Source organism: Aristolochia californica, unplaced genomic scaffold (genome assembly GCF_029961685.1).
Source record: "Aristolochia californica isolate CCGP_79_NKW_82.1479 unplaced genomic scaffold, dmAriCali1.0.hap1 SCAF_10, whole genome shotgun sequence".
Lineage (NCBI taxonomy): Eukaryota > Viridiplantae > Streptophyta > Magnoliopsida > Piperales > Aristolochiaceae > Aristolochia > Aristolochia californica.
The window spans coordinates 4,509,129-4,533,967 of record NW_027181771.1 but is presented as its reverse complement, the minus strand read 5'-3'; the positions used below and the strand labels follow the sequence as shown (position 1 = coordinate 4,533,967).

Below are 24,839 nucleotides of genomic sequence, written 5' to 3'. Positions count from 1 at the left end.
GGTGCTGCTAACGAGACATAAATCTGCCTTCTCACCAAAAATCTCTACATGAACAGGTTCCCTCTTTAAAGCAATGGAAGCGATTGTTATCCCTCAGAATAATTTCTCGACTGGTAATCTTTGAAATTAGTTTTATAGCTGCATGGCAATCGTTACAAACACGAAGATTCTTCACCACACGAATTGGATCTTCTTTCTCTACAGCAATAAGACCATAAGCTATAGCTAATTTCTCACTATGTTGACCAAGAGAGTGCTCCTTCTCCTCTTCTTCTATATCAAACAAAACTACATCTGTCTTTGGTACATAGCCCAAAATCCTCAGTTGCTCACCCAACTCATTAAGCTTTTGATAGATCGCCTCAGACATCGGATGTGTTTGGTCACCAACATGAAACTCATGAACAAGACCCTCAACTTCAATCCAACTACATCCAGGTGCTTTTCGAATGCTCTTATCCTTCATAATCAACCTAAGATTAGCTGCATCATTCCACCGACCAGTCGAGGAATAAATATTTGATAGTAATACATAATTCCCTGCATTTTGAGGCTCTAATTTTATCAGATGCTTCAAAACATGCTCAGCCAACTGGGTATCCCGATAAACCCTACAACCACCTAAAAGTGCTCCCCAAACAACAGCATTTGGCTCAAGTGGCATGTCCTTAATCAACTGATGTGCTTCATTCAGAAAGCCGGTACGACCAAGAAGGTCCACCATACAACCATAATGCTCGATCTTGTGAGCCAGGAAGTAAACTTTGCTCATAATTTGGAATAAGTAACGACCTTCATCGACCAGGCCAGCATGAGTACAGCCACTAAGAAGACCAATGAATGTGTTCCCATTTGGTTTTATACCCAGTTTCTCAATTTGATTAAAAAGTGCAAATGAAATCTTTACATGCCCACTCATAGCAAATGCAGAGATTATTGCATTCCATACTACAGTATCTCTCTCTTGCATTGCTTTGAAAACTTCCCATGCATGACATATTGTCCCACACTTGGCATACAAATCAATCAATGCCGTACCCATGACTGGGTTCGACAGAAAAACATTTCTATCAATCAATCCACTAGCCCAAGTACCCAATTGTAGAGCTCCTAGTCTGGCACAAGCTGAGATAACTGCAACAATGGTGAAACAATCAGGTTTAACATTCTCCTCCCTCTGCATTCTGAAGAAGATTTCTAATGCCTCTTTAGGGTGTCCATTTGATGAATACCCTCCTATCATGGCACTCCAAGTCACTACATCTTTCTCTCTCATCTGATCAAAAACTTTTCGTGCTTCTTCCATCCGACCACATTTTGTGTACATATCCACCAATGAAGTGGCAACAAAGAGATTGTCCTCAATGCCCTTTTGCTCAATATATCTATGTATCCATTCCCCACTCTTGGCATCCCCTAAATGAGCGCAAGCAGTCAAAACTCGTACTAAAGTGAAAGCATCTGGCCTTGTATCCATTTCCAGCATCTTCCGGAACAAGCCTACTGCCTCCTCAAACTTCCCATGTTCTATACATCCAGTGATTATAGCTGTCCAAGATACAGCATTTCTAATACTCATTTCATCGAACAGCTTCTGCGCTTCATATAAACGACCGCATTTAGCGTACATACACACCAAACTAGTTTGTACGAACACGTCCAATTCAAAACCCAGTTTCACCACATGATTATGGATCTTAATGCCCAATGTAAAATCAAACAACCTGGCGGAAGCCTTCAAGGCAAAAGGGAACGTGAAGTTGTCAGGGAAAAACCCTTCCTCGCGCATCCGATTGTAGAATTCTACTGCTTCTAAGAGCCACTCACGGTCAACATAGCCTCTAATCATTGCGTTCCATAGAAAGATATTACGCTCTTTTGTGTTATTGAAGACTAGAAAGGAATGGGCAGGGTGGCCGGTCTCGAAGTAAGCTTGTAAAATGAGGTTGACAAGGTAGAGGTCGTGGTCTAAAGAGACGCGAAGAACATGGGCATGGATGTGTTTCACATATTGGAAGCTCTTGCATCCTTGCAAAAGGCATTTTCTGATCTCCAACGCCTTAGATGCTTGCTTATATACAGCAGCCACATCCATCCCCTACAAAGGACCAACTAACTGAAGCTGTCACATACGAAATAATTTCGTTTAGTTCTGAAGGTTAGGCGAGGCCGTAGATGCGCGGACTGCACTCTTGCAGCGGTCACTCGCTGCAGTTTCTTTGCAAAAGAAAATTCTTGAAAATTTAATCCTGATATAAATGTAATTCTGCATATGGCCATACAATTTCAAATCTATTTAGCAAAGATAATAGAAAAATTAAAATTATTTAATTATCACTTTCTTTATAATTTTTTTTTTTTTAATAAAGTGGGTATGTGCTTCCCTTCCCTCCTCTTCCTCTCACTTGTTGGTGTTTTGGAGTCCCTGTAAGTAATTTATGTTGGACTCAAGATCTTCATTTAAATAATTTACAAACATTTTAGTTCCTAAGGATATGTATTAAGAATTACTTGTAGTTGAAAAAGATCCCAGAAATTTTTTTGGTAACATAGTTATCCGACCAGCACACGATCAACCGGACCACCAATATAAAAATTGTTGACCATAGGTTGACTCTTATGTTGATTTTGATGATAACAAAACTTAATTGATCTAATAACTTGAAAGTCTAAGATATTTCACCTTGCAACTCAAGGTTTAAAGTTTCAAGCCAAACTCAAAACCTCAAGCCACCATTGAAGAACGCCTCTTGAAAAAGCACCCACAAGGAAGAAGATAACGAGAAGACTAGAGTTTGAGTATATTAGTCAAATGTCCAAACTTAATCACTTTATGTAAGAGAGTATTCTAAACTCTTTCTTTTGGTACATATGTGAAATCGAAGCTTTAAACCATAATTTGTATTTAGACATGTTGAAGATCATCATTAATATCAATTACAACATGTTAGAGAACTCTAAGAAAAATATTTACATGCTTTAAAAGTCAACACTGTTGAACTTGCATGAGAATGATCGATCAACCATTGGTAATGATAAATCATCCATAACTATGCAAGCTAGAAATATAAAGTATGACCAATCAACCATAGTTGATTGATCGATCATCCAAAACATGGTCATTTAATGTTATAACACATGATCTATCATTTCTGCCCAAGCAAGCAAATTTTACATGGAATGATCGATCATCCCAACTGATTGATTGATCAAACAAAACCTTGCCTGTATGGAACATAAAACATGGTCGATCATAGAAATTTTTTTTGATTGATCATACTTGTTTTGTATAATCAGAGGGAATTTTGACTGATAGATTATCCACTAATAATGATCGATCAACTTAACTTTTCTGGACCAATTGTAACATATTGATTGATTAGTCCACCGATTAATAAGTCACTATCTGACAGAAAAGTAGGTATTGTGATCGATCGATCACTTTTAGTGATCGATCAATCAAAGTATCGACGCTTGCAAATGAGAAAATAACAGCTAATTTGAGTTGGGGAAGTTAAAAATACCCCGCCAAACCATGTATAGAGAAGTAAATGAGTATTTATTGGTAATACTGAAGCCATTATTCTCTATCTTGCAAAATTCCTTTGAAGGTATGTTAGAGTGAAAGAGTAAGCATAAGACCTTTGAAAAATCTTTTTTCTCTTTCATCAATCCTTGCATTCATATAGTCTAAGTTTGACCCTTGCCGGTTCCATTGAGAATATGTCCTTACAAAGATATCTGATTGACATTAAAGTTACTCCTTATGAAACTAAACTTGAATATCTTTCATTCAAGTATAACATTTTTGCATAAAATATACTTCTTTTGAGAGCAGTGATTACATAAAATTTTCAAACTCTACAATCAAGCCAAACCTAGTAATCTTTCTTCTTAGGCGAGGGTAAAGGATAGTTCTAACATGACCCTTGACTCTTCCAATATTGATATCTCTCTCTAAAAACCTCAGATTGAGAAAATGTTTGATAAAATAAAAAATAAACTCACATATATTTCTTTTGACATATAATTATTTATACCTGGGTTTGACACTCTCATAACCACCCTTATTTATAGAGGTGATTTTACTACTTAATTCAACCTTTCCTTTCCCTCTTTTTGAAAATTTTATTTAGGACTTAATGTCCACCAAGTAAATAAATCATCAAAATTGGGTTAAAAACGCTAATCGACTAAGCTAGATTAGCTTCTTGAACTAGTGAATTGATTTGGAACTTTTAGTAGTTGACTACTTTGAAACAAGCAAGTACTTCTTCAATCTTGCAACCTTCTATTTGGACTATGTAGGTCTCTAGATTTTGTAAATGACCTATCGTTGTAATCAATAGAAAAAATTAAATATTTTGAATAAATTTTTAGCATAGTTTAATAAGTTTTTACTAAATGAAAAAAAATATCTTTTTTAGGTATAACAACTAGTTTTTTAATGTCGGAGAAACTTCTATTTAAATAACTCCCACTTGAAAGAGATAGAGAATGGTTTGCTTTAGTGATTTTGGATGTTCTCAAATTCTCCTACCCCTGTCAGTGATTTTAAAATCCTAAGTCTGATTTGTATTTGTGTGTCTTTGATTTTTAAAATCCTAAAAGAATACTTAGCTTGTTTATTGAACTTGTGCTTGGTCATTTTAAACTAGATTTATGTTCAACTTAACTCTTTGTATGTTTGCTTAAGTGACTTCCATTTGAAAATCTTGTTTTGGCTTGTTTTGGCCAATTTTAAAGTTCATTAAGATTGGGCTGCTATTAACTTTAGTAGAATCACCTATGATTGGGTGTATTCGTATATTATTGTAATATTGATCTGAGACAATATTGTGCTACATACAATACAAAGTAATCATAGGATTATAAATCTATTCCTCTAGTTGTTGTAAGTGGATTGGAAGCTAAAAAATCCATATGTGGGTCTAGGTTAAGGGTGGGCGTAGGGTTAGGTTCGGCGGGGAACCCAACCCGAAATACGAGGGGACGAGGTTACATTTTCATCCCGCGGGGCAGGGATGGGGATGGAAATAAAACCCCATTGGGTTTTGGGTCGGCCCCGAACCCTAAACCCTAAGCCCTTATTTATAAATTTATATAATTTTTAAGGGTCATTTTTTTATGGGCCCTTATTTTTGGGTTGGGTCGAGGATGAGTTGGGGATGTATCAGAGATGGGCCAGGGATGGGGTGCAGGGGAGGGGGCAGGGACAGGGTTGGTTTCCCAATCGGGTTTGGGTTTTTTAGAGACAGGGATCAGGTTCAGGTTTTTTGGAGGCGGGGATCAGGTTCAGGTTCAGGTTTTGGAAAACTTGTTCCCATGCCCACCCTTAGTTTAGGTGAATGTACCTTGTAGACCAAAAATCCTTGAGGTGCTATAAATCATACCTTAGTCTTTTGGTATAAATATTGTTTAGTTGCTAAATATAGTAAATTTATTCTAAGGTGTAACCAACTTGGGAATTGCCAATATGGAGTTATAAATGATTATAAATCCAAGTATCTTGGTTGTTGTTTGTTTATTGCACTTAATTTTTACCATGCTTGTGTGTTAAATTGCTTGATTTGAAGTAATACTTAAGAACATTCTATTTGTTTTTTGAAAATTTGAAAAATATTTAGGACATAAACTAATGTAAACATCCGATTAACTAACGGGTAGAAAAACCTAGTTCAACTTCACATGCTCATCTCTTTTTAACCTAGTTGGGGTATTTAAGGAAAAGTTTGTTTAAGAAATAGGCATGGTTTAACCTAGTTGGGGTATTTAAAGAAAAGTTTACCCTCTCTTTTTAAGTAGATTAGTAATAGGCATGGTTTATGAATTCAAATCCAACCAACACTTTAATGGTATTTAGAGATTATTATCATTCAATCATATTTACACCTCTGTCACTACATATAAGATATATACGTTTCGATTACCATTCCAGTATTACGTATTTGTTCTATCTGATATTTTTTAAGGCATTTCGATTCCTTTTATTTACCCAGTTAAGAACAAAGTAAATATAAATAAACTGAAATTAGTAAAAAATAATTAAAAAATATAAAATTATTAAATTTAAAAAAAACATAAAAACATATTTATCATATCTAAAGACAATTTCATATAACAATATATATAACAAGGTCCCCCTACATAAAAAATTATAATAATATCCTTACGTAATCAATGAATGAGGAAATGGGTATGGAATGTGTATTATCTGTTTTTGTTGTATTTAATAAAAGATAAAATTGTCCAATTATATATACGGGTAAGATTTCTTGTTTCGTTTCTGTTTTGTATAATAAATGGTAAAGAAAAAGTTAGATAATCAGATAAAAAATTTCTTTGATTTGTTTTAATTAGCCCTCGAGGAGAAACCCTAGGTTATGTTGCTTCGATCGACATTTTAGTTATTTCAAAGAAGAACAAACTCTTTGTTTGTTATCCAAAAATGATTTATGGTTTTGAATATGGAGATTTATATGAGAATGAAGGAAAGAATGGAACCCCTTTCTCCTCTTTCCTGCCAATGGACATAGGTAGGGGTGGCACTAAGCCAAACCGACTCGTAAACAATTTGAGAAAAAGCTCGGTTCAGTTCAATTTTCACTTGAACTTGGTTCAAGCTCAAACTTGAAGTAAGACTCGTTAAGTATAACAAGCCAGACTCGAGATTTTCTAAGCTATGTTGTTAGCTCGTGAGCCGACTTATTAGCATATATTTTTTTTACAAAAATACCCTTTACTCTAATTGCTCTCATCAATTCCCTCTTTATTTGGTTGATAATTCTTTTTATTTACTTCAAACCTCAAAGACAATCAATCGTTCAACCTTTATCAGTCCCTCAAGATCTAATGTTATTGTTTGTCAATAGAATAAACACTATTGATAGAGGTGATTGTTCTTTCTTTTAACTCGATTAAGCTGGTTAATATACGTTAGTATACTCCATTACAAAGTCTTGAACTCCTCTATGATACCTTGTAGTTCAATGGTATCAAGGTCCTCATAATATTCTCTTTATTTATTTATTTTATTTTTTAAATTTTAAATATAGGTTAAAGTTCGAGCTCAAACTTGATTATAATTTTAGACTAGAGGTTGAGAAGTATACAAATCTAAGTCAAACTCAAATATATGCAAGTTAGATATTAGCTATGTTGGACCCCTCTCCAAGACATAGGAAAATGCATTGATTTCTTGGATTTCTCCAACAATCAAAGAGTAAAAAGACTTGCATTGATTTGTCAATTATAAGGAGGACCACCTTCTGTCTCTCCCTCTCTCTCTCTCTCTCTCTCACTTATAAATGATACTTACTTAAAAAGAGGTATTGATGGGTTCTCCCACCCGATTCAGGCCACGGGGAGAGAAGGAGAGTTTGTGATAAGCAACATAAACCTTTAAAGCCAAGTCACATGATTACGCGTTTTGTGCGAGTGTGACATCCATCAATCAATTCATCCTCCTCTTCTTTATTTTATAAAAACAATTTCTTTATCAATATAATAATACATAAGAAATTAACGAAAACCCATGTGATGCCCTGGGCCCCACCCCACGTAGTCGAGGTTCCAACTTCCCAGCCCAATATCTGTAATTACAGGGTTTAAACTCCCACTTATATTTAAAATAATAAAAATAAAAAATATTTTAATAAATTTTATTCCATTAAATTTCAAGCTATGCATATTAATGTCTAATAACTAGTTTAAAATAAATAGTAAATATTTTCATCCATAATATTGAGGGACCCAAAGGGGGTGAACTATTGATCGTCTTTGATGTTTAAGGTAAATAATATCAGAATGGTTCCGTCCACTCTTATTAAAGTTTGTGGTCTGAGTTAGGTCTTCGACTTTTCACACTTTAAACGGCTAGTCTTATTGGGTTATATTGGTTAGGTATCTAACTCAGAACTCCAAAGTTAAGTGAACTTGGACAAGAGTAAGAATAATTATCAACCAACTAAATAGTAAATTGATGAGAGTAATCAGAATAAAAGGTATTTTCATAAAAAAATCAATGTTAACGAATCGATTATTCACGAGCTAACAAGTCGAACTAAAAAATATCAAATTTAACTTATTATATACCATTCTTTTTCGAACCTGAACTTAAGTAAAAACTGAACTGAGTTTATACTCTCTCCAAAGGCTCAGAAAATGAAAAGAATTTCACTTTCAAAGATCTGTCTTTTTCGTGGTGGGCCCAAGAAATGAAAGGTTGTGATTTTGTCGTTTACAGTTACGAACAGGAGGCCAGACACAGAAGCAGCTATTATTTTGACTTTAATAATGGGGGAATGTGCTCACTACGCTGCGATCCAGTTTCGCACTTTCACTTTCACTTTCACTGTCACCTCCGCCCAATTTAATCTCCAGCGACAGCATTCACTCTTACTCCCTCTTTTTTAGGAAAAAAAAACAAAAAAACTTTTGTCAATAAATACACCCATACCTCCTCCTCCGTTCAGTATATTCATTCAAATTCCCGAACATCTTCAAAACGCTCGAAAGAGAGTCAAAGAAATCGACAAAGAACATTGGAGAAGAAAACCTCTGTTTCTATCTTGTTCAGAGCTTCGATGGCGAGAGTCTAGCATCTGGCGAACGAGGGGAACCTGTTTCGGCTCGTACGGTGTTTGATGCATACGAGCAATGCCTATATCGAGATATCAGGTCAGGAATGAGTACAACTTGGCAGATCCGGAGCTGTACAGAGCGGCCGATCGAGATGACCCGGAAGCAATCCTCGAAGGTGTTGCTATGGCGGGGCTTATCGGGGTTTTGCGGCAGTTGGGGGATCTCGCCGAGTGAGTAGCTCTGTTGGAATTCTCTACTTGTTGTTTTGTTTTACTTTTCGTCGGTTGATTGTCTATCAGGAGGGAGATTTTTTTTTTAAAATGTAATTGAGTGCTTCTGCTCCGAAAATGTGATTTATGCGTTTTTGGTGCCTAATTTTGTCATCCGAAGGTGGATTTCATGTATTCGATTTGGAGTCTAATTTTGGTTTATCTTGTCATTTTGTTTAAATTTCCTGAGACGTTTGTCTACTTTGGTCTTTGGTTTCATTTGGGTTGAATTTCTAGTACTCGAAGTGAATTTGCTGGTGTTCTTCTAAGATGAAATTTTCCGAGGAAAAAATAAAAACGTCTGGTGCTATATCTTTTGTCTCTTTCCTCTTTCTTTTTTTCTTTATCTGAATGCTCTTCTCTCATTTTTCTTCGGATTACTCCTGTTTTTAGTTTTTTCTGTTTCAACTGACCGGGTATTTCTTAGTTATTCTGATAATGCATTTTGAATGGCATCATAGAAGTTTTTTTAGTGAGTTTTGTTGATTCACGATGGGTTCGGTTCGTTTATTGTGGGGGCTGGGTCTGCAATTTTGTTCTTTGCTCTTTTATTTATTTGCTTGAGTTGATTGTCCAATGTTTAATCTATGGTTTTGAAGTTAATCCTTGGGTATTTCTTTCATTTGATTACTTTCATCTCAATTTTTATTTCCTTTTCTGAAGCTAATAGATAGAACACTGTTTCCCCGTTGGACAAATATCATGGATTAATTCCTTGCATTTAAAGGATCACACAGAAAGAAGAGCAAGCTCTGGAAAAATTCCTTTTCACCCCACTTTTATATGTGTCAGTGTGCTGATGTCTTCAAACAGTTGACAGACGATTGAACTTAAGTATTTACATTTGATCTTTTGTTAAGTTTTCTGCAGGCAGTGACTTGCAATACAGTGCTATATTGCAAATTACTAGCTATTAGATAGAGAAGCAGCGAACGTTCTATAATCTGTTTGTACCATCTAGTGGAAATTCACGTTAAAGGATGTATTTAGCTCAACCATGTATGTTTTTTCATAGATGTTATTTACATAATTCGTACTTTAGTCTTATTTGCGGTCCATGCTTCAATTGAAAACAGGTTTGCAGCAGAAATTTTTCATGATTTGCATGAAGAAGTGATGGCCACTTCGGCTAGAGGTCATGGGCTAATACTCCGCGTCCAACAGCTAGAGGAAGACTTTCCATCCATTGAGAAGGCTTTTCTCTCTCAAACTAGTCATTCAAGTTTCACTTACAATGGAGGTCAGTAAACCAATCAAAAGTGAACGTGAACTTGTTTTTTTTTTTCCATGGCATTGACTAATCTGAGTGTGCTATATCTTCTTGATTTTTATGGGTTGGATTAACACTTTTCAATTCAACATACTTTCTGTTCTTCCGTAGGTCTGGTTTGGCATGCTAATCTTCAAATAGACCAGAATCTTATTACACGTGGAGACTTGCCTCGCTTTATTATGGACTCTTATGAGGAATGCCGAGGACCGCCTCGGTTATTCTTACTGGATAAGTAAGAGAGTTTCTGCCTCATACTGCTACTTGCTGTGAAACCATCCATTAATAAATAGCTCATGCTTAAATCTGTGCCTTGTCTCGTAGGTTTGATATTGCTGGGGCTGGAGCATGTTTGAAGAGGTATTCTGATCCATCGTTTTTTAAGACAGAATTTGCCTCCTCTGGAGAGATGAAAGAAGAGCTACAGAGAGAGAAGAAAGTCCGGAAAAATAAGGTATGAGATTTGAAAGTACTATTAGCTTATAATTAATTATTTAGGATCGAAGAGTGTGAAGAGTCCTGTGAAGTGAATGAGACATTATTTACTATTTTAGCTTCTCATTCTGGTTAGACATTTTATGCATTATCAATTGACTGTTTGAAATTCCTCCAGTGATTATGGTGTAATGTTTCTCTATCAGTTAACAACTTAATCAGCCATCTTAAACATTTAGTTTTTTAGAGGTCAGTTTGTATGGGCTTAATGAGGTTTTGTGCTTCTTCGATTCGGGAACCAACTGGGCATCATAGAACGGAAACTCTATTTTTCTGCTGGGGTACAAAAGCTTATCCCGCTTACTTTTTCCTAGTAACAGTCACCTGGTATTGGTACCTGGGAATTATTTAGGTTTCTTGAGCCACTGAAGTAATAGAAAGTATAGGGTATAGAAAAAAGTTTTCTCTATAAATATATAGTTTTAGGTAAAGCTATCTCTATAGACATGCTGTTAATTTGACAGTTCTTGTGAATGTTTCTGACAATCACATACTTTTATCTGTGGCAGAAGAAAGGATCCCGCTGGAAGAATGGTGAAACTCCTGAGATTTTCTCAGCATCTGATTTCAGTTCCCAGTAGGATATCAAACATGATGTTGACTTTCTTTTCCATTTAAATTGGACCCATCTAATATCTTACTCTCCTCTAACTTCTGTTGAAATTTCAAACCAAATTTGTTGGCATAAATTTCCATACTGGTGATCGTTTTGTATTTGACTGATGCAGATTGCAGCAAGTAGCAGCTGATGAGCCTTGTGATATCTCAAGGAAAGCCCCAATTTTCGGTGTCAAGCTGAAGAAGAGGCACTTGAGTGGGTCTTACAGTTTAAAAACTAAAAGTTATATGGAGAAAATTCTTGAGACCAATTTACTTGAACAAAATTCAATTTCTAGGGATTCTTTACTAACCTCAAACTTTAAGAGGAGATGCCATGGTCCTGGTGATGCAGTTTCTGAAATACATGAGATTGTTTCAGAACAACTACCTGCAAAACCAACTCAGAAAGAAGAAATGCACGAATTTGCAAAAGCAACTGTAGATGACTTGAATCACAAGATAATTAAAGGTGGGACTTTGGTTTCCCCGGAAAAACCAATTGTTGAATTTGAACCTGAGAAAAAACGTTCTACCATCTCTGAGGTGGACTCAAAGGATCTGGTAGTTGATGCATACAGGTCTGATGATAATACAAGTGAGTTAGAAAATTATGTGGATGCTCTTACAACAATGGAGTCTGAAATGGAGACAGACTTGGAGAGCAACACAAAGAATGAGGTACGTTCTATGAAGATCCCAAATCATGACTTGGATTCAGAGGCAAATGACGAACAACTGGATCTGCAAGGCAAGCTTTCAGATTCTCCTTCATGTGAGAACTTAAGTGCTTCCTGTGATTGGGGCAATGCATTCAAGAAGGGAAGAAAAAGTCATTCCAACTCAGACACATTAAGCAGGGTGGATGATACATTGCAGTCATCTAAAATCATATCAGCAGAATTTCATGATCTGTCTTCAGAAACAATTCCAAGCAATGGGGAAATTCCAGAGACTAAATTTACTGAATGCTTGGCCCCCAGTGTAACTGTCATTGGTGAGTCTAAGGTTGCTAGTCATATGTCTGGATCAGGTGGACTATCTTTTGATTTTTCTTTTACAGAGTCAACTTCTAATGGTACCAATTTAAGTCCAGGTACATCAGAACTGACTGAAATTTCATCCGACTACATCGGAGCTTCTAGCCTTGAGTCATCTTCAAATTTAAAGGGAATGAACCAAAAGTTGGATGGTGACCTGCCACTATCACCTGGCATATTAGACCCACAATCTGACGCAGAAGCTGTTCTGCCATCAGGTTTTGATGTCAGTGATCATCTTGAACAAGTAGGGACCATGAAAGTTGTTAATGATACTTTTTTTGATGATACATTGACAGCTGGAGCCGCCAAAGTTTATCCTTCTGACCTGCATTTTGCAGCAAAAGGTGATATTAACCATGAAAGAGTTTCTGGAGGTTATGTTGAAGAAGTTCATTATCTGGAAGGCTTAAATAGTGGCTTGCCTGAGTTGCCTAACTCAATGGAGAAGATGACAAAAGTTGAAACTTCAGTAAAGCAAGATTTACCTGCTCCTTGCAATAGGACAGTAATTTCAGATGAGTATGATCCTGCTCCTCGTGTTGAGGACACCATTGTGGTGTCTAATGAGAACAAATCGTTGACAAATAGGAATTTAGAGTTGTCTGATGCACCTAAGACTGAGGTGAAAGCAGCAGCTGTGACAGAAGGTCTTGACTTAGACTCCAATATGCTTCTTAACAGCTTTGATCCTGTTGAACTGCAATCCGAGTCTATACCTGTACACATTAACAACCAACCAGATGTTCAAGTGGCTGCAAATAATCATATGGAAGCTTTTACTGCTCAACACAGTTGTGACCTTCTTGGTGCTTCACATGAATCTTTCATTAGGGTGCATGAGCAATCCACTGGCCTTGAACTTGGAGACACAGGTGACAAGAGTGGAAGTGATACTTTTGGGTCTGACTTGGTCAGCTCTCAAGAGATATCTTCTCATGGTCAAACTGATGCCAATTCAGGTGGACATAATTTTCTGGAGGTTGGTGTGGATGATTCTAGGGCCAACCTGATGGTTCATTTGAAAGGTACTACAGATGACGTGCAAGAACAGTCTTCTGGCTTGGCTGCAGCTACGGGCACAAATATTGAAGCTGCAGCAGATGAGTACAGTTCCAATGTGGATATCTCCCAAGAGGCATCATCATATCAGCACTCCAATGATTCAGCAGATGATGACATTTCTCTCGAAGCCAAAGCAGTTGATTTGCATGGCCAGATATTTCCTTCAATGGTATCTACCCCTGAGCTACATGACCTGCAAATTGAACCAATAACTGGATGCATGCTTGTTGTAACTGGAAATATTGAGTGTGGACTTCACTTACATGATTCCACAGAGATATCTTCTGTCAACAAGCCGGAGCCGGCAGATGATCCTGCTGCTAAAAATGATCTCATAAAAGCTGATGTTCATGATCTTTCTCTTGACAGTTTGAGTGCAATGCAAATGTCTGGAGATCACCCTGATGAACCGATAGTATGCCCTTCTAGTGAGACGGAAATAAATCTGTCTAAGCAAGATATAACTGAACCATCAACTGAACATATAGGATTCGATGTTCAAAACTTAGCATCTGTTGCCGACAACATCAATGGGATGGTAGGGGGTTCTCCAGATTTGAGAGAGTCCTGCAGTACAGAATCTGATCCTGAGTCTGAATCTGAGTTTCTTGATTGTGTACATAATCTTGCACCAGTTGAAGATGTTCAAGACAAGGATCATCCTTCTAATGAGTCAGAAGCTCATGTGTCTTTGAAAGAGACTGATCACGGATCAGAATTGGATTACACTCGACACAACCATGGAAATGAAGCTGTTGCAGATGCATCAGAAGAGATTCACAAATTAAAAACTGCCAAGAGAGTTGGGGCAATAACTTCTCATGAGAAAATAGAAAATCTTGAGCCTTTGAAGGAAATAGATCAAATCTCTGAATCAGTTTCACCTCAGCAGGATTCGTATGCAGAAGTCAGTGACATTGGATCTTGTACCTGTTCACTCCCAGAGCCCACTATTTCTTCAGACCAAGAGTTTGGACAAAATCCACATATCAGTGAGGAAATTAGTATGGAACACTCAGAAAAGGGAGCGATCCTCAAATCATCAGAGATTTCCAACGTAGTGTTTGAATCAAAATCATCCAGCTGGAGACCTTATGATCAAATATCTGAATCAGTGTTACCTCTGCAGGATCCTGATGCAGATGTCAGTGACCTCAGATGTCATATTCGTTTAGGCCCAAAGATGACCATTTCTTCTGACCAAGGCTTAGGACAAAAGCCTCAAAGCAGTGAGGAACCCAGTATGGAACACTCAGAAAAGGGTGAAATTTCGAAATCATCAGAGGTTTCCAACCGAATGTTTGGATCAAAATCATCCAGCCAACGTTCTCATGAAAGTAAAGAACATTCTGTTTCTCCATCCCTGCAAATTGTCCCCGATTCAGAATTTGCTTTGGAAGAGTTTATTAGAAAGGAGGAGCACAACAAATCTGCTGATTTTCAGTTTGATGAAGAACAATCTACTGAACAGATGGGTTCTTGTCTAACATCAGACACCCAACTTGGTCCCCGCAATAACGATGTCACAGGATTGGTCATTTCTTCATCAATGGCATCAGTGCAACCTGAACCTTCTACTCAGTTACCAAAATGGCATGATTTTGACAATTTTGAATCAGGATCTAACCCATTTGGTTCAATTTTACCCAGCTCTGATGATTCCTTAGGAGAGGTTGGCCTACAAGCATCATCTAATACCAGTGAGATGCCTCCACTTCCACCTCTGCCTCCCCTGCAGTGGAGAGTGGTTAATCTTCTGCAAGACTGCCAAACTATTGGGGGAGAGGCAGGTCCATCTTCAAGGTTATTCCCACAATTTCCTACTAGAGAAGAAGAGCAGCCTTCACATGTTTTCCTTACCCTTGGGGAAGAAAATCTTTATCCTACCAATCCTTTCCTTCCAATATCTAGTGTAGGAGATGTTGGTTTGGTGGTGTCACCTTCAAATCCATTTGCTCCACAATCGAAAGAAGAAGAGAAGGATCAAAATGGGTCAGAGCGACAAGAATTTCACCCTTCAAATCCATTTGCACCAGCAGAAGATGAGAAGCATCAAAATGGCTTTCTTAATTTAGGGGAGAAAATTAGCGCACCTCCAGATTCTTGTGCTCTGGCACCAACTGTAGGAGATCACATGGAACCTCAACATGATTCTACTGCGACAGAAGGACATTTATGTCTGGCTCCAACTGCTTTCACTTCATCACTAAGTAATGAAGATGAAAAGCCAAATGGCAAGTTGCAGCATCCTCGACGAAAGGATCCTTTGATTGAGGCAGTTGCTGCTCATGATAGAAGCAAGGTAAGATGGTTCGTTTTTATTTTTATTTTTTAAAAATTATCTTGAACTCATCTGGTATCTCATTTTTTGAATGAAATAATAATGTCTGCAGTTGAGAAAAGTCTCTGAACGGGTAACACCTGAAATCAAGATGAAGGTGGATGAAAGGGACTCACTATTAGAACAGATAAGAACGAAGGTGGATGAAACTAGTTTACCTATCTGTCTCTTATTATGGCCACTTTTTTCTGTAGAAACAAGTATGAAATTGTTCCAAAATCTAACTAAAAGAACACCTCTATAATTGCAGTCCTTCAATCTTAAACCAGCAGTTGCAACAAGATCTATTACTCAAGGGCCACAGACTAACTTAAATGTCGCTGCCATTTTGGAAAAAGCTCATGCAATCCGTCAGGTGGGTGAATATGAAACTCTTGTTCCAACTCTTTTGGTGATACAAATTGTTGTATTGTGCCTCAAAAAAATTTCATATGTTTATCAGGCATTTGCTGGAAGTGATGAAGATGATGATGCAAATAGCTGGAGTGATTCTTAGACTGTGAATTCAGTACCCGTTCCACTTATGCGTGGAATGATCAATGCAGTCTAATAGTATGTTTGTACCGTAGACTAGAAAAAGCAAATCGCATGTAATTTTACCTGCAAAAAGCGAGTCCCGTTGAAAAGAAATGTGGCCATCGAAGCCCCAGTGGAAGCGCTGCAGCTTTTTGTAACTCTTGAGATGTAAATTCTTGGAAGTTATTGAGCTTCCTCTTTTTGTGAAGTATGTCTATAAAGATGAATGTATAGAAGAACAGAAGCAGATTAAAAATCTTGTAAATCTTTTCTGAGCAAGCGTAAAACACGAAATCACGAACGTCTTTTAAATCTCAGCCAATCGGAGGGAGAATTTTGCATCGGATTTAGTCTTGCATAAATTTACAAATATATCAACCCATTAGAGCAACATTACTTGAAAGTTAAGAGATCAAAGTTGAAAATAGCCCATTGAAACCTATTCACTCCTCCACCTTTAGGTTTATACACCACAGGACCAAACCAAGGCGCCACTTCCTCAAGAAAATGGTTCCTCAACTCAACTAAACAAGAGAAAAGAAATTCAGCAGGAATCTGGGCTATGTGTCTCAATGTGCTCAACTTTTACAGGTATTATGTGATCTATGTGACTGAGAGATCAAAATACAAGGCCATTCGATAACCATAACTAATTGGGCCACGAGAGTCGCAGGAATGAAAAGGAAATCACAAGTTTACCGGAAGTTCCCTGCTACTTTTTGGCATAAGTAATCACCATGGGGTTCTGTGGGCTAATTTTGAAACCCTGAAGAGCTTGCATCGCAACTGATGATTGGACTTCATCTTCAAACTCTACAAAGGCAATACCTGGCTTTGCTTCAATTATTCTTACTTCTCGGAAACCTGGATATTGCTGGAATAGCATTTGAAGCATCAGACTAGTGGTCTCATGAGGCAAATTTTGGATGAAAAGAATATTGTTAGGATCCGCGGCTGCATCGTGGCCATTCTTTCCTTGGCGAAATGTATGTGAATCCTACAAAAGATAATACAAGTACCTCATTTCAGTTTCAACACTTTTGAAGAGCATTTGTGTACGTAATGAAACTATACACCAGTTTTAAAGTCTAGAACTTCAGCAACCATCTCCATCATTTTACTTTTTTGTAATAGAAAAAAGACTAACATGAATAAAAAGAGTGACAGAAGAGTAAGGAAGAAAGCTGGTTATCATGCAAATGACCGGAAAAGCTGATTGTTTGTATTTCAATGTTAAAACAGGACTAATAATCAGATGGCTGAAATCATCACTCAGCTCTTCATAAGTTGTACAAGATGGAGATTCTCAAGAAGAATATTTCTTCCATATTTTATGTATAAAAGGAAAAATGTCTGAAACAACCAGATGAAACTAAGCAATCTTACAGATGGTCCTCCATTAGCCTGAGAACCAATTCCATTGGTGGCAGCGCCAGACTGCTGTGCCTCCTCAGTCTTCCTTTTCTTTTCAGCTGCAAATATAAAAACATGTAGATTTTGAGAAAACCATTTCAAAGAATAGTAGGGGAGGGCAACTGTCTTTCTTAAGGGAGGAAACAGCACAAACTAGAAACTAAAAAGAGATTTCCAAGAAACTAAAAGAACCATATTTCAGCATTCAAACATTAACAAACCAAAACTTCATCTGCAGGGTTCCAGTAGTAACATCTAGCCGTCACATTCCTGTAACTTTTCCATGATCAACACTTTTAAAAAAATTCTTACATGCAACCATAGTTAGTTAGCTCACATACAGTCAAATAAATAATTCATTCTAGGGTCTGGCAGGTGTTAGCCTGCTCTTCACAGTATGGATCATAAACCTCTTATAAATTCCCAGGAATCATTATAAAAGAATTATTAGAAAGAAACTCAGTTCTTTCTCGTGGCAACAAACCTGAAAGAGACAAACTTAAGACATTTACATGGTTTAACCACAGATAGCATGAGTCATCGTGTACTTTTATTGAATCCAACAAGGGTGTCTACACTTTTACCCAATATTTTTTGAAGAGGTTCGCTGGACACTTTCTACCTGGCTAGGTAAAAACAAGCCTCTGAATTTTGATTCCTTAATTTTAAAGGATGCAGATGGCAGTAGGTTATCTGAGCAGCTTCATTTAGAGGTATAATGGAGTTTAACCAACCTCAAACTCAGCATTTGGCTGACAGATGAACCTACCCCAGATAAAATATCTATTTTGCAATAATCATACAGTAACATACACTGTAAAAGTCAGTATAGCAACATATCCAAAGGTATCTAGATATTCTTTATAACAAAAATAGTGGTATAGATAAGTGCTTAAGCAAAGTCAAACATATTTCTTGATGGTTGAGGGTGACAAAACAAAAGCGTCAGTGCAGCCCAAGTAAATGAGATCTATTTCTTTGAAAACCTTCAACAGTAACATCAGTATACAAATACAAACTAGGAAGTTTGGACAACTCAACCAACAGATGAACCCATTCTAGTCATAGAATACTTTCATATACAGTTATTCTGTAGTGCTGCTATCAGACAAATGGATGTAACACTTTCACATGGTAGAACGCATACACAAGTGACAGGTAAATTACACCCCAATATATCAAAACCACCTCCGCTAATGTGAAGTGGCAGCTCAGAATTACCTTTTTCTTCCAGCTTCTTTTTCTTCTCTCTTGGAACAAAAGAGCCATCTGCCTTTGCAACGCAATCAGATTTGGTTTTTGCATATTGTATTCGCTGTACCAAGCAATGATGTGAGACTAAATATTCAGCAAAGCCAGATACATAATGCTCCCAAAATAACCCTAAAACAAATTTCTGAACTCCATACATTGGACATACATTGGATTAGCAAAATACACAGATTTTTAAAAAATCAGATATTATGAACACACCAGTTTTTTTTTTTTTTTTTTAACTTGTAATCTTCGCAAAAAGTAACAATCATACAACCTTTGATGACGTATCTTGTGGATAAAATGATATTCTGTATTTCTGAGACAACTTAAACGCAGTTGGAATGTGAATGATTACAGAAAAAAAACTAAGAAAACAGAGAAGAAGAAGGCAAAAACAAAGCCAAAAGTGATCTATTAATTCTATTAAATTCAATCTAAAACCCCAGTCACAGCAGCTCTCTTGAATCACATACTCATAATCACGTCTCAGAACTGAGTTTCTTATTAAAACTCAGCCATTGACTTGCTACTTTATGTAACTTAAAACTTACGATTTTTCCAACTACTAAAGTCAATGTTCTACTTGGACTAAAAAATCAGGCATAGAACAAATTCCAGCAACCAGCTGAGGAACTAAAATAAAAACTACTAACAATAGACTTCCCTAATATGACTTTCCTCAGAAACAAGAACTGACTTGAAAGAGGAACTTTCCTATTTGGCTGACTTTCCAAAAAATAGAAGATGCTAACAATAATCTTTCTGAGCAGCTTTCTTTCCTTTCATTTAGTATGTCATCCCATAGAATTTATCTTCTATGTGTTCTGCACCAACTTCTTGAGTTTTGATTACCTAAAGAACTATGACATTTATTGGAGGATAAGGTGCGATTGGCATTTTAGTGACAGGAAATCTTTCCAGCACTAAAACTTTTAGCTACCAATGAATTGTAGATGTCAAGTATTTTATCTGCACAGTACACCCCTCCCTTTGAACAGTTTTAGGGGTGTAAAAGAAAAGTAGATCAGGAGATCATATAACTTCTTGCATCATTTTAGGGGCACTTAAAACCTGGCTAATAAAAACCCTCCAATAACATTTTAACTAAGTCTAGGTCTGCCAGCTCATCACACCAAATTTCACATATCAGTATAATATGTTAAGAATTTCAAACTCCAAGACCAAATAAGACTTTGTCAAGATTTACTGCAGTTGGCACACATATGCACAAGCTAGGCCAGCATTTGACATGTCCTAAACTATTTTGGGTCATTAAGAGAAGTTCACCATTCCATCATTGTTCAACCTTCCAAATGGATTTTAACAATTTTAATCAAAACTAGTTGTATTCCTCTTAAAGAATGAACTATATTGTGGGACACTTGATATAGTCTAAATGATCTAGAATTTAGACTGTTGCTTCCCCCCATCTGAAACCTTCAAACATGACACTGTCAACAACACTTGCACAATACACAAATTCAGAGCATTTGACTACCACTCAGCTGATGATAAATTTTGGATAATACTTGTGTAGGAATGGAGGCAAAGGTCAACATATATGTTTACTCTTGCAGAAAGCATTTAAATATTTTACTTAGGTTTGACAACTTTTGTCCAAATAAAATACCAATTCATGGAACACATAAATCTCAAAAAGAAAAAGTTACTTATTGCTTCTTCTAATAATATAAGCACACCATTGGTTTATCATAGAATGGGAAACTCTGCATTTGTCGCACAGCAGCACTGGCAGCAGTAACTTCACTAAAGACAACCCATGCTTGCCCTCGAAGTTTAGGGGTCATCAAAGCAACCACATCCAAGATCCTTCCGTATTGAGAGAATAATGCATAAAGAGACCTCTTTAGCTCTGTCGAATGAGAAGCAATACAAGTGAGAATCAGATCATTTCAATAATGAAGCACCAAGTGGAAGGAAGTTATATAACGTAAGGTTACTTCTAAATGCAAGGAAAAATAAGATAGAAGTCTTTGTAAATAGGTGGGTGAAAATAGAACACAACATTTCTACATTGGATTAGAATTTTTTGGCAGTATTTTTTTATTCTATTGACAGTTGAGGTCACTCATTGGTAGGCTTTGGGTGGTTTTTAACTCTGCTAAATCACAGAAATAAAGCTGATAGAGAAGGCTGGAATACGGGTAACCCAACCTTAATCTTCTCAAATCCATGAAATTCCTGGTTTTCGAGTTCCAGGGGAAGAACTTGAATTTGCAGGTGCTGTTTTGTATCTAACAGTAGTGAACACAAAATAAAAATCCATTAAGAAACTGTTCTTATAAAAAAGAAAGAGAAACAATGGCACTCCAGCAACCAAAAAGAAAAACTTGTACATATCTTCAAAACTTAAGTTACAGCATATTTCCCGATTTATATACTCTATCCATGTAAAAATAGGCTATGTCACTTTGGTAGAATTTTCCAAGGACTACACTTCCTAATTACAATTGAATTGTAACTTCTTCCACAACTGAGCAATGTATTTATAGTTTTCTTCGGGTTGTATGTCATCATAACAGGTTCTTAGCATTTGTGATGAGATTTATGATTCAATTAAGCTACCTCAGATTTCCTGGGTTCACATGGTAAGAAATGCAAACTCTATGGCAGATTCTTTGGCATGGACGTAATTTCACTGCAGGGACTAGTTAAAGGTGAGATTTATCCTTCAGTTATTTCATGATTGATGGTTTTTGTATTTGTCTTTCTTGATGTCATTCGCTGGCCTTTTCGCTGGTCGAGTTTGTATCCAGTATACTCTTCGCCTCTTAATAAAATTCTCAACATTTCAAAAAATAATATTGATAACTAGTGAAACTCTCTAGATTCTGTATCTATAACCTGTGAAGGATAGCGGTGTCAACAGACTGGTGGGATAATGATGACAATTCATACCTAAAGGACAATTAACTGGACTTACTGGCATCCTGATATTGGGCTTTGGCCATTGTCCTCACGTGAATCCCCCCTCTTCCTTGCTGACCTGGAAGACCATCGCTCATCCAGAGGTGAAAGTTTTCCTCTGGAGCTTGTTGAAAGGTAAAATCCTCATCTGCGACCAGTTGCAAAGGAGATGTATGTCTCATGATAATCCCCACAGAAGATTTTGTTTGTCTGAGTTGGAAACCAACAATTACTCCTTCCTCCCCTGCCATTTGACCATCAAGGTCTGGAATTCCTTTCTTCAGTGTTTTGGCTAATCTTTCTACATGCCTGAATCCCTTGCTGCCCTATTTTCAAACAGCTTACATCTTGCCCTTCTTTTACTTGGTTCCCTCCTCTGACACATCCCTTGAGCCCTTTGGCAGGAGAAGAACAATCGGGGGAGTAATTTAAACAGCCATACACACCACCCCCCAGGGGCAAAGCTGATGTATAATTTTGAAGAGCTTCTTGCAGCTAGCAACAGGAAGAACTACAGCACTATTACGGCCTGCTCCCCCCATAAACCCATTTTCATTGCTAGTTTGGAGACCCCCAATGGACAAGTGGCTCAAGATGAACTTCAACAGAAGCTCGTCTGGGAACCCCAGCCCTTCGGGTTTCAAAGGTCTGATTAGGAATCATGAGGGTCTTATTTTGCTCTCCTACTGCAGGCCATTGGGCCCTTCAGATGCTATTTTTGCCTAGGTGCACGCTATCCTAAGTGGCTTGAAAGATTTCCAATAACACTTCTCTGGTCCAGTTATTGTGGGAGGAGATTCCATAACTATCTTCTTGTCGGTTAGTAGAAATAATAAGAATTCATGAAGGTTCAATCGGCAGTTCGTTCAGATAAAGGATCTTGTATCTTAATTGCAAATTGGGTCTCATGTGCTTCATGAAGCTAAGTTGAAGGCAGATGCTTTTGCAATGATGGGCCACACATAAGATGGGTAGGTTGTAAATTGCCTTTAGGCTTAATGGGCTGATCTTTTGATGGATCTTGTTTGTGTTTCTTTGTTGTTTTGTTGTTTCCTTTTTCTTTCCTCTTAATAATTTTTTTGACTTTGTCAAAATAAAAATAAAAATGCAGCAATATATTATCTGGTCAGTAAAGGGACATAGTGTACCATTTGGGTCCATATACGGCATAGGGGATCTTAACCATAGACTGCATAGAGGATCTCAACCGTAGCATATGCAAGGATAAACCACAACAAAACCCTACCCCCCTTCCCATCTCAACACATAACAAACAAAATAAAGAGAAAAAAGAAAAAGCAACATATAAATTTTGCAGGATTGGGGAGCGGAGCATGAAGAGAAAGGCTTGAATTTATATAGCCACAAGAGTTTGTACCAGAAATGCTAAATAAAAAACAGTGGAATCCATAAGTTTTAAAAGACATAAAACAAGAAACTATTTAGAACCTTTGTTTCAGTTTAGGGGCTCAAAATGAGATTTTACTTCACCATGAAAAAATTCACACTCTTGGTCAAAATTTTCAGCCACTGAATGAAATCAGCATTTTCAGCTGAACTTTCATAATTGTTACAATAAACCTTCATGGCCATTTTGTGTTTTTCGTTAAGGCAGTTGGAGTAAGTCTGTCCCACTCTCTCTTTTCTTTTTTTTTTTTTTTTTTTTTTTTTTTTTTTGGAGGGGCGTGACGCGATTCGAACTTGCGACCTGATGTAAAGAGAATACCACTAGACCAAACGGCCTTAGGTTGTCCCACTCTCTCTTAGTATGTTAATAGTTTAATTTCTCATTATGCTCTAGTGTATGTATTTCAGTACTGTTTATTGTAAAAGTGGGGAGAGAAGAATTCTAGTCATTCCATGTAATATTTTACTTAATGATATAAAACAAGGTCAGGGGTCCAGCCCCACCTCTAACCAACAGAGACTTTACTCTGCAGCAACTCTCAAGTCTCTCCTCCCTCATTCTTTTCTACTTCTCTCTTCTCGGACTTTTTATGCTTCAAATTCCATAAGATTTCACTGGGTTTGAAAGTAAGCAAAATATGAAAATTAGATAGAATTACAAGTGTTATAAGGCATTAATAGATGAGAACAAAGTAATCAGTAACAAAAAATTAATGAAATACAGCAAGTGTCCACAAGGGCCAGCATCATGAGACAATTACATTAAGCTGAACTAAAAGACACATTATATACACCATAGATAAATGAAAGGCAAACAAGAAGAAAAGTCGGTTGAACCTGAGCTTCTCAAACTATGCTTCACTATCGACATTTGATTCAGGGATTCACCAGGTTAAATCATGGCTAATCTTTGTTGTCATCAAAATGCAATAAATGTCTAGCATCTTAGAAAGTAAACCAATCATTACGTAATCTCTCTCTTCATTCCGAGTTGCTACCTTGTAGAATTGATCTTCTCTTTCATTTGCTTTTGCTCTTTTAAGCAAATCCTGAGGACCTAATATCCAAAACCAACTCATTCATCTCCCGATAAAACAAAAAACAATAAAATTCTCAAGGGACAGACATATCAATGCACAAAAGATGTCTCTTTTCCATTCTACGCGGATAAACGATGAGAAATGCTCAATAAGGGACGAGAAAAAAGTCACTACGGAAACCGAAGGGGATATGCATTCACACACATATGATCCTGACGGAATGCTGCAACAATTCGCCTCCTTCGAGCACTGATAACGTACATTTCAAAATCTAAACAATTAAATAACTCAGACCTAACTATTAAATGGAAACCAAATTCGACATCCGCGCACTTCCACCAATACTCCAAATAAAGAACCTATCAACGCAAGGGATTCATTATCAAAAAGAAAAAAAATAGGCAGAAATAAAGGTTCGACAATCAGCAACGCAAAACCCTAAGATGAAACGCAGGACAAGCTAAGAGAATTTTGAGGAAGGAGTAAGACGGAAGGTAGAGGATACCTTCTTTCTTCATCTTCTCATTGAGATTTCTGACGTAAATGGTTTGATTCGGAGGAACATCCGCTGAGAGCATCGCTATGGAGGGAAAAATAGCTGCCAATCCCGAAAGCAAA

At 37.1% G+C, this 24,839-nt stretch overlaps 3 protein-coding genes across 4 annotated transcripts; 1 reads left to right on the top strand and 2 right to left on the bottom strand.

Moving 5' to 3' along the window:
* Positions 1–1,917, bottom strand: LOC137942740 (putative pentatricopeptide repeat-containing protein At3g08820). Its single transcript, XM_068788480.1, has one exon. It carries the CDS (start codon positions 1,847–1,849, stop codon positions 32–34), a length of 1,818 nt encoding a protein of 605 aa, XP_068644581.1. The 5' UTR covers positions 1,850–1,917; the 3' UTR covers positions 1–31.
* Positions 1,918–8,498: 6,581 nt separating this feature from the next.
* LOC137934235 (protein SCAR2-like) lies at positions 8,499–16,494 on the top strand. 2 transcript variants are annotated; one of them, XM_068778520.1, is made up of 10 exons: positions 8,499–8,813; positions 9,929–10,092; positions 10,234–10,357; positions 10,447–10,576; positions 11,127–11,194; positions 11,346–12,211; positions 12,311–15,621; positions 15,713–15,799; positions 15,911–16,015; positions 16,103–16,494. In XM_068778520.1, the coding sequence occupies exons 1-10, from the start codon at positions 8,659–8,661 to the stop codon at positions 16,154–16,156; spliced, it is 5,064 nt and encodes a 1,687-aa protein (XP_068634621.1). In that variant the 5' UTR covers positions 8,499–8,658; the 3' UTR covers positions 16,157–16,494. The 2 variants fall into 2 exon arrangements, with proteins under 2 accessions (XP_068634621.1, XP_068634614.1); XM_068778513.1 differs by having other exon boundaries at positions 11,346–15,621.
* A 28-nt stretch (positions 16,495–16,522) lies between these two features.
* Positions 16,523–24,839, bottom strand: LOC137934248 (U2 small nuclear ribonucleoprotein B''-like). The gene is made up of 5 exons (XM_068778528.1): positions 24,727–24,839; positions 20,547–20,719; positions 18,811–18,904; positions 17,563–17,648; positions 16,523–17,173 (listed from the first exon to the last, which is right to left on the bottom strand). The coding sequence occupies exons 1-5, from the start codon at positions 24,797–24,799 to the stop codon at positions 16,889–16,891; spliced, it is 711 nt and encodes a 236-aa protein (XP_068634629.1). The 5' UTR covers positions 24,800–24,839; the 3' UTR covers positions 16,523–16,888.